The sequence below is a fragment of the Pocillopora verrucosa genome, chromosome 13 (assembly GCF_036669915.1).
Source record: "Pocillopora verrucosa isolate sample1 chromosome 13, ASM3666991v2, whole genome shotgun sequence".
Lineage (NCBI taxonomy): Eukaryota > Metazoa > Cnidaria > Anthozoa > Scleractinia > Pocilloporidae > Pocillopora > Pocillopora verrucosa.
Genome location: NC_089324.1, coordinates 8,324,744 through 8,334,743, shown reverse-complemented (window position 1 = coordinate 8,334,743; position 10,000 = coordinate 8,324,744). Strand labels below are relative to the sequence as shown.

General features: G+C 43.7%; 1 protein-coding gene and 2 pseudogenes across 1 annotated transcript; 2 read left to right on the top strand and 1 right to left on the bottom strand.

The window, feature by feature from the left end:
* Positions 1–242: 242 nt before the first annotated feature.
* On the top strand, positions 243–6,314 carry LOC136277572 (uncharacterized; annotated as a pseudogene).
* Positions 6,315–7,067: 753 nt separating this feature from the next.
* Positions 7,068–8,037, top strand: LOC131783119 (uncharacterized). The gene is made up of 2 exons (XM_066159947.1): positions 7,068–7,303; positions 7,410–8,037. The coding sequence occupies exons 1-2, from the start codon at positions 7,068–7,070 to the stop codon at positions 8,035–8,037; spliced, it is 864 nt and encodes a 287-aa protein (XP_066016044.1).
* A 695-nt stretch (positions 8,038–8,732) lies between these two features.
* On the bottom strand, positions 8,733–9,249 carry LOC136277571 (uncharacterized; annotated as a pseudogene).
* Between the last annotated feature and the right edge of the window lie 751 nt (positions 9,250–10,000).

The following is a 10,000-nucleotide window of genomic DNA, read 5'->3' as shown; positions in this document are numbered from 1 at the left end:
CAATCCAATTTTACCTATGGATCGTATTACAGCCTTTTTTGCTAGTCAACTGTTATAATCTGTGAGCACACTTGGTCAGCGCTTTTTGAAACTGAACTTTTGTGATATTTGAGCAATGGTTTTCTTACAGTCGTACGTTAAGTTATTATAGAGTAACATAATGCATAATTTTTAATGAGAAATATTGAAATTACTGTTAGTATTTAGGAATTTGTTCATGCTTAGTGTACGTATATTAAATTATGGATACACGCGGGAAGTTTGGAGAGCTCGAAAAATGCGAAAGAGTAGCTCGAAAAATGCGAAAGAGTAGCTCGAGGCACCGCTGAGAGCTACTCTAGCTTTTTGAGGTCACGTCATCTTACTTATGCACAGGTGTGCATAAATAGACAAACATTATGTCTAGACATATGTCTAGAGCTCACGTAAAGGGACGTTTTTCTTCGAAACATTCATCGATATAAAGACAAACATTATGTCTAGACATAATGTTTTTTATGTCGGGGCATGTTTATATGATAACCCGTTGGGAGGTTTGTACCAGGTACGAACAGTAACCAATCAGTAGTAAGGGCGGAGTTTGCTATGTTAAAACCAGGAGAAATTCCTTGATTCGCCCTTCTATCCCTCGCCATTCAAACGTCAAGTGCTCAAGAAATCTTTTCCCTCCACCACCCCTATCACCTTCCAATGGGTTCTCAATATTTCTTTAATTATCCAATTTATCATTAGCCTTATGGATTGTGTTTCGTGGTGGCGTTTTTTGTCGCCCCACGTTGACATTATCGGTTGATAAGTTCAGATATTCCGCTCTTTGTTATCGCTTAGTTATAATTGATTTAATTAAAACTGCCACAGTTTGTGGCCAAATTGTTCCAAACCATCTGTTGTGTTTATTCTAGCATTTTCTTCACGTTGGGACATCTTTTTCGGGCAGAGCTCACGTAAAGGGACGTTTTTCTTCGAAACATGCATCGATATAAAAAGTTTTTTTTATAGCAGCTTGATAGGACTTATATACGGCAAGCACACACACTATGTTTTAATCTATTATAAAGATTATTATTTTTTATTATTGTTGGAAGCCAATGTTGTGTTTATTGTTTTTAATTTTTTCCCCTTTAACTATAGTGTATACTTAATTAAACATGGAACTACAATGATTGACTGTAAGGTATTTAGTATTAGATATGCAACTCTTTACTGGAAGTATTATTTTCATGCCAAAAATTATTCATGAACATAAATGTTTTACATGTTGCAGCGTGGGATGGCTTGGACAAAACAATGATTATCAATTTATTCAAGAGCTGCGCGCTAACCGTTGCAGTGGATGGATCAGAGGACGGACACATTCACTGCTTCAAGGAAAATCAGCCCTGCCATGCAGGTCTAAAACGGCTCAAGGTTGTTCAACCAGCCATGAGCAATTCACGCGACAAGGATCCTTTTGACGGGATCACAGAATCCGACGTCGAGGATGCAGCACCAGATAGGTTGATAATTGATGCAAGTGACACTGAAGTCATTGACATCGAATACAGTAGATAAACTCACGAACATTCAACGTACCGTACATGTATACTTGTTACAGCTACGGTATATAAAATGAAGAATTCTTTTGAAAGTAACTGAACTTTCAACAATTTGTTACTGTTACAGTTTCTGTTATTGTTAGTTATTTTAATATTTATTAAAGTTATGCCTTAACCATTTGGTTGTTTCTCAAAAACTTAAATAAGCGCCCTCCCTTGAGGTACCAAAAGTAAATAAGCTCCCCGGGCGCTACATCGAATCATTACCGTAAGCTAAGACTTAGGCAGGGGTCGCACTAGTGCTTTTGGTGTTTACATTGGACATAAAATCTGTCATCGCATGCTTGCGACAAGTGCAACCCTTTTGTAGCACCCAGACATAACTATGTCCGAAGGACCTAAAGATCAAACAAGCCGATGTCCTGCCTCAAAGCAGGTCATATCTTATCTAATGGCCTTAAAATAACAATTTTTTGTTTTTCTTCTGTTGTCAACGTCAATCAAATCTGAAATACGGGCAAAAATTGGAGTTTTGCAATTCTGCAAAGACAACACGTGTGCACTGCTAGCTACAGCTATAGGGTTAAAATTTCAGTCACCGGTGTTCTCTTCAAACGTTTTATTATGGCGAATTTCAACCCATACCAGTTTACGAATTTACGTTATTCACCTGATTATTCGCAGTATGGGGATGGATTGTTCGCACCCTTTGGCTCGCAGAATTTTTCCCAAGACTCGCAGCCATCGACTTCAACCTCGAGCTTGCAGCCGTCTTTTGACCGGGCTTTTGAACATCGCCAGCCAATCCAGCCATCACCAGTCCCTTCAGCTGCCTCAGGTGAAGCAAAGAAGTCCAATCAAAGGGAGAGATGGAGTTTCGCTGACGAAAAAGTTCTATTGCAGCTTTGGGCTGACAATATTGAAAAAGTGGAAAGCAAAGATAGCCGCAAAGCCTGGGAGGAAATTTGCAAGGCGCTGAACGAAAGACAAGGCCTAAAGAAAAACGTCGACCAGTACCAGCGCAAAGTTAAGCATTTGAAGAACCAGTACAAAGAAAAGAAGGACTGGAATCATTGGCAAAGTGGGGGAAATTTGCGCAAAAGTCCTAATTACGACATAATTGATTCTGTCCTTGGCTGCCGTGATATCATCACGTCTAACAACGTGGAGCAAGCTGGCACGCAGGCTGCAGAAAACAGTGGAAGCTCGGCGAATAGTCCAGAAACAAGTGCTGCTGAAGCATTGAGCAGTTCCAGTTCGGCTGGTCGCACCACCCCTACAACCGCTGGTAGTTCAGTGGCAAGAAGACGCAAAAGAAAAAAAGTAAAGGGTCAAAAGCGGCCTGCTCGCGTGCATGACAGCGACAGCGAAGATGATACAATTGGTGAGGCCATCAAAAAGCTTGCCACTGAAGGGGAACAAATGGCTAGTTTTATGGAGCGGATGCAAGATTCGCAAGGACAGCAACTTCAGCTCATGTCCCAACTTGGTGGCTGTTTTAATAAGTATATGAAAAATAATAAAAAGGAATGAACTGTCTGAATAATGAATTGAACACACAAACCATTATTTTGTTACTGTTAAAATGCAATTTAATGCAGTGATTTCTTGTCATTACATATTGATATGTTATATGATCATTATTATTTTAAAGTACAGTGAGTTTTATTTTCAAATATCAGATGATTCCATGAAACGATTCAAAATAAACTGATTATAGCGACATGTTTGAATGATTGGGCACATTTTAGCGTAATGGAATATCAAAGTTTCGTGTTAGTAAGCATCAGAAATCATGAGACAAGTGGCGATCGAGTGTTGGGAACCGTGAACAATGCCTTAAGTAGTTTTTAGTTTCGCTATTGTTGTTTTCGTCATGACCGGAAATGTCTCCAGTCAATCAATTTCCCAGAATGTACTTTGTGCTCCGGAGCACAGGTATCACGTTTCTTTTCTAGTTGGTTGAGAAATCCTGCACGCGGTCGAGTTGTTGATGCTTTAGTTATACCTGGATTGTATTCGTCGATTAAAAGAGTTGATTGTTGAGTGTCTGGTGCGTTTTCGACAAACTGGCAACCACGAAGGGACGTTGAATGAGCATGTGAAAGGAAAAAGCAGAGTTAGACGCAGAGCAGATCAATCGGAAATCAAACATGAAGCCGTCATCTTTGAGCACAAGCAGGTCGTCGCGCTAGAGAACGAAAAGATCGAGCAACAACGAGAAGCGAAAGAGCGTGCGTACGCAGAAGAGCTGGCCTTTGAGCAGAAGAAACTCGACCTGCAACAAGCACAAAAGAAGCCGACGGAAACCGCCAGAGCGACTAGCGATGTTGTTAAAATGCCGAAGCTTGTAATTACTAAATTCGATGGGACGCCTCAAGATTGGATGCATTTTTGGGGTCAATTTGAGACGCAAATTGACAAATTGTCAGCCCCAGCGGTAACCAAGATTTCTTATTTGAAAGAATTGCTGGTTTTGAAGGTACGTAATTTGATCGGCGACACCCAAAGGTTATCAGAAGGCTAAAGATTTACTTGCGCAACGATACAGAAAAACCAGTGAAGTGGTGGGAACTTACGTGCAGAACATCCTGGAACTCCCTACGATCAAAGAAAGGGACGTAAGGAAGATCCACAAATTCTATGAGATTCTGCTATTTAACGTTGAATCCTTGCGGACTTTGGAAAGCTTACACAAATTGGACGCTGCTGTAAGATCTACGTTTGACAAGCTGGGGGTCATAAAGAATGAACTTGCGATGATTGACGAGCAATGGAGCGAGTGGTCTTTTACGCAGTTCCTGGAAGTGCTGGAGATATGGACTTTGAATAATCCACTCTCTGAAGCTCCAAGATCCAAGAATATGGGAGGTTATCAAGAGAAGAGAGAAAAATCGAGATTATTTTACTCCCAACATGGTGATCACGATGCGAAGACCTCCCGTGGTTGTTTATTTGGCGAAAGCCCGGACCACAATGCAATCAATTGTGATAAGGTCCTGAATTTGGTGGAGAGAAAGAAGATCTTTCTCGAGAAGCGTCTATGTTTCAACTGCACAGGATCAAAGCACAGAGCGGAAGGCTGCAAAAGCAAATCGACATGCCAAAATTGTAACGCCCGGCATCACACGTCATTATGCGACAAATCATATTGCCATGCTGACAGGTATCACAACAAGAACGATGCAAGTATTTGATGTGGTCATAAGTTCTGTCTCCGGTGATTTTAAGCTTGGCGTGGACATTACAAAAGTAAACAAGAGAGAGTTATTGGTCTTGGAGAATCCTTGCTACGAGCAAATAATTGAAGCAAATCCACACCTCAAGGGAGTACGAATGGATGATGATGACACGAAGAAAATGCTACCCATTCACATGATATTGGGAGCCAATGACTTTGCCAAGATACACACTGGGGAGCGGTTACAAGTAGGACGCCGAGGAGATCCTGTTGCTGAGTTCACCCAATTTGGATGGACAATTATGTCACCTGGGGCCGATAGTGGCTTATCGCCTGCCTTGTTAGCTGTAAACTCTAATGCTGACTATGAGAAGTTGTGTGCCCTTGACTGGCGGACTCTGCAACTGGAGATCAGAATGCTGTTTATGACGGCTTCAAGGAACAGTTAGTTCGTTCTCCAGAAGGATGGTACAAAACTGGGCTCCCTTGGAAGGGAAACTGTCCACCCTTACCAAACAACAGGGAAGGAAGTTTGCGCAGATTAAACACTCTTGTACGGAAGCTGAGGAAGACTGATCTGCTAAACGAGTATGACACTGTGATCAGAGAACAGCTGGAAGAAGGCGTAGTGGAGCGAGCACCTGCTGAAGTTACTGGAAGAGAGTTCTCTCTACCCCATCGTGCCGTTGTGAGAAGAAATGCTGAGATGACAAAACTGCGAGTGGTGTGCGACGCGTCTGCATGTGCACAAGAGAAAGCCCCGCCGTTGAACGATTGCCTCCATGCTGGACCTCCTTTACAAAACAAGCTGTGGAGTATCGTTGTTCGAAACCGATTCCATCCTGTGGTAGTGGCTGGCGACATTCGCAGTGTATTCCTACAAGTGCGAATCTGAGAAACTGAGAGAGATGCCCTACGATTTCACTGGATCGCGGACAAGTGCCAAGCAAGTTGAAACGCTGCGTTTCACTAGAGTGGTGTTTGGCCTCGCCCCTTCGCCGTTCCTTCTCAATGGAGTGATCCAGCAACACCTAGAGAATCTGCTATCCACATATCCTGATGCCGTGAACAAAATCCGTAAGAGCCTGTACGTGGACGACCTTCTCTCCGGAGGGCCTACAATCGAAAAGGCAAAAAAGTTAAAGGGAGAAGCTACCGAGATCTTCGCTGATGCCAAATTCAAACTGGACAAATGGCATTCGAGCAGGAAAGAGCTTGAGACAGCCTGTGAAGACTACGAGCCATCATTTGCCAAGGAGCAGCTAGAGAACACACCGGCCAGGAGACCGTGCATTCTCCTAGGCGTTGGTTGGGACAAGGTCGAGGAAACTCTGCATGTGTGTTTTCCTGCAACACCAGGCGAGCAAACGAAGTATGGTATCCTGACCAACTTGGCTAAAGTGTACAACCCACTTGGAATTGTGTCACCTGTCATGCTTGACGGGAAAGTTTTGTACAGAGTCCTGCATCGAGAAGAATGCTTGGGATGCCCCCTTGTCAGAAGAGACCATGAAAAAATGGAAAAAGTGGGAGAGAAGCCTACCCGAGGTAGTGTCGGTGAGACGCAGTATTCCTCTCTACCAAGAAGAAATCGATGAGATTCAGCTCCATGCATTTGGTGATGCTAGCGGTCGTATCACAAGGGCTGGTGACTGCGAAGTCCTGTCTAGCGAAACAAGGTCTTACGATTCCTCGGTTGGAGCTTGTGTCAGGTCACGTGGCTGTCAATCTAATCGCTAATGTACCTCAAGCACTTGAGGGACTAACCCTTGCGACCAGCGACCATTGCCGGTTGGACAGTTCCGTTGCCTTACACTGGATTGCCGATAAAGGGGAGGACCGTCAGTTTGTGCAGAATCGTGTCAGTAAAATCCAGTCTCACCCAAAAGTGCTGTGGCGTCATGTTCCGTCAACCGACCACCCCGCCGATCTTGGGAGCCGTGGTGGTAGTGTAGTAGGCGCAGAACTGTGGTGGGATGGACCTGCTTGGCTCTCAGAACCTGCCAAGTGGCCAGACAACATAATTCCAGAACCAAGCCCTGAAACTAAGGCAGAACGAAAGTTCCGGCAAGAAGTGTTTGCGACTGGAGTCGAGACCTGTGATGATTTTGATTTGGTTCTATGGAAGTTTGAACTGCGTAAGGCCGTGAGGATTGGTACTTGGGTCATGCGATTCCTGCATAATTCACGGAACTCCTCCAGCAAGACCAAGGGACCACTGACTACAGCTGAGGTTAAGAAATGTCAGATGTTCCTAGTCAAGAGAGCACAACTACAGGTATGAGTGACGCCAAATTTGACCAAGACCAAGAACAACTGAACCTGCAGCCTAGTGAAGAGGGGGTGTTGGAATGACGAGGACAGATCCAGGGCGAGTACCCAATATACCTGCGAAGATAGTGCAACAAGCTCATGTCACTACACTCCATGGGGGAGTTGGTCTAACCATGGCGAGAGTAAGAGAGGAGTTCTGGATACCCCGTCTTCAGAAATTGACAAAGAGAGTCGCGAGAAAATGCAGCAGATGCAAACGCCGTGGCCTTTGCAAATCTGCCACCAGCACCTCTGCCAAGAGAAAGAACGGAAGGTAACAGGCCCTTCAACGTGATAGGCGTGGACTTTGCTGGACCTGGGAAATACCGTGACAAGCACAAGGAAGAGCAAAAAGCCTATGTGGTGTTGTACTCCTGCAGCCTAACCCGTGGAGTGTTTCTGGAGTTACTGCCAAGTTTGGAGACTACAGAGCTCATCAAGAGTCTGAAGCAATTAATTGCCAGAAGAGGACGTCCATCTAAGATCTATTCGGACAACGGTCAAACGTTTGTCGCTGCAGCCAAGTGGCTAAAGATAGTACAGAAAGATGAAAGATTCCACTCGTTCCTAAGTGATCAATCCATAATTTGGCAGTTCAACCTCAGCCGAGCACCCTGGTGGGGCGGACAATTTGAGCGACTGATCGGGTTAATGAAGTCAGCGTTCTACAAGACAGTTGGTCAAGGACAGCTCAGCTGGGAGGAGCTAGGTGAAGTTATCTTGGACGTCGACGTGACCCTTAACAAGCGTCCGCTGTGCTACCAAGAGGAAGATGTTCAACTTCCTACATTGACGCCAAACACGTTTCTGTTCTTCAACACCAATATCCTGCCCAAATTACAGCCACACCAGCTGGATAACAAAGATTTACGGAGGCGTGCCAAGTCCTTGCTGAAAACTAAAGATGCATTTGGCGTTGGTGGACGGGCGAGTACCTGCGATCACTACGTGAGCGCCATTGTCTTAAACACGGTGACAAGAAGTATACCCTTGCTGTTGGAGATGTAGTCATCATCCAGTCTCCTGAGCGGAACCGAAACTGCTGGCCTCTTGGTATTGTCGAGCAGCTTATTGAAGGAAGAGATGGTGTAATTCGAGGTGCAAGGTTGCGAGCAGGCCGATCACACCTCGAACGCCCTATCCAGCACCTCTATCCCCTGGAACTGTCGTGTGACCCTACAGCACCTGTGTTCAGACCTAGACGAGATGCAGCAGTTGCAGCCAGCCTTCGAATGCAAGAAGTTGCTAAGGAGGAGGAGCTGGGCTAAACATTACATAAAGAACCTTGAACTGAACTGAAAGAACGTTAATATTTTATTCTTGATTGCTGATTTTCTTTGAGAAGCATTTTTCAATCAGTTCCGTGTGTTACATATGCCTCGTTTCCTACAAGTCATATGGGGGAGTATGTCGGGAACCGTGAACAATGCCTTAAGTTGTTTTTAGTTTCGCTATTGTTGTTTTTGTCATGACCGCAAATGTCTCCAATCAATCAATTTCCCAGAATGTACTTTGTGCTCCAAGGTATCACGTTTCTTTTCTAGTTGGTTGAGAAATCCTGCACACGGTCGAGTTGTTGATGCTTTAGTTATACCTGGATTGTATCCGTCGATTAAGAGTTGATTAATCAGGGAAAGTGTCTTTGGTGCATTTTCGACACGAGTTTGAAAAAATAGACAGAAGTACAATCATACTTAACTTTTTTAATTTTGTAAATCAAATAAAAAATAAACTGTTTCATCGGCATCTCCAGCAACTACATTATTGTTTCCATCGTTGTTGGGTGGGCCGTCGTCGTCATCATCATCCCAGTCATCATTAGCTTCTATACAAAAATTATGAAGAACAATGCATGTAATAGTAATCTTGATGGCAAAATTGAGGGAGCTGTCTAGGCGTTTTTGTAGCACTCTCCAATGTCCCTTTAAAATTCCAAAGGCATGCTCTACAACAACTCTTGCCCTGCTTAGCTTTTGTTGAAGGTTTTTTTCATCAGGATCATTTGTTCCCTCTGGAAATGGCTTTATGAGCCAGGGTGTTAGCCGAGAAGCACTATCTCCAACTAGGCATGGACCTATATCATTCCCATCAATATCTATCCGTGGAGCCTGTAGAATGTTTCCCTGTTCAGCCTCTTGGTAAATGTTACTGTTTCTTAAAACCCTTGCATCATGAGCACTCCCAATCCTGCAACTGCGTCAATGAATTTCCCAGTACCATCTACAATCCCTTGAACAATCATATCATGCTGCTGGTAATGACTAAAATAGTCAACTGCATCTTCTCTGGGCGCGATGATTGGGATATGTGCCCCATCTATAGCACCTGCAACGTTTGGTAACTCGGATCTGGTTCTCTCAAAAGTTGCAATGCACTCAGTCATCTCCGGGATTGTAGTAGGGAACTTGATGTAACGATTTCGCAGATCGTATAAAACGTTCACGACATCTTGTACTGCTTCAATGACCGTGGATTTCCAGACATTCAAAACGGGAGCAATGCAAACATATGAATTCCCATGTGCTAATCTGTATAAACCTATCGCCAAAATCTTTTCTGCTGGAATACAGCTTCGCATAGATGTATCTTGTCTTGCGACATGTGGACTTACGAGGTTCAAAAGCTGATTAAAAGGTGCTCTTTGAAACTCGGAGCTGCTGTATAAAGAAGTCATCAGGAATGTGGTGATCATTATAATGGATCTCGAACCATGATTGTCGTGGCCATGGTTAACACCAGAATCTAAATTCTGTCGACGTCGGTTTAAAGCGGCAAGGGCCTACATTTGCCGTTGGCAAATGTTGTACAATGTGTACAACCCAATAAGGTTTTGTACATTGAACAAATTAAAGAGATTAAAGAAATGTCGCTAATAAAACTAGCACCAGCCTCATGTCTAAAAATTATATTTGGTGCTCTTTTCGCGCGTGAAATATAAAGAAGTTGACAGTCTGGTTTCAAATATCATTTA

Excerpts from the sequence above, each read along its gene's own strand:
- LOC131783119 (XM_066159947.1), top strand. The coding sequence starts at position 7,068 with ATGACGAGGACAGATCCAGGGCGAGTACCCAATATACCTGCGAAGATA. Across the intron at positions 7,304-7,409 it reads GCCAAGAGAAAGAACGGAAG|CCTAACCCGTGGAGTGTTTC; the intron begins GTAACAGGCCCT and ends GTACTCCTGCAG.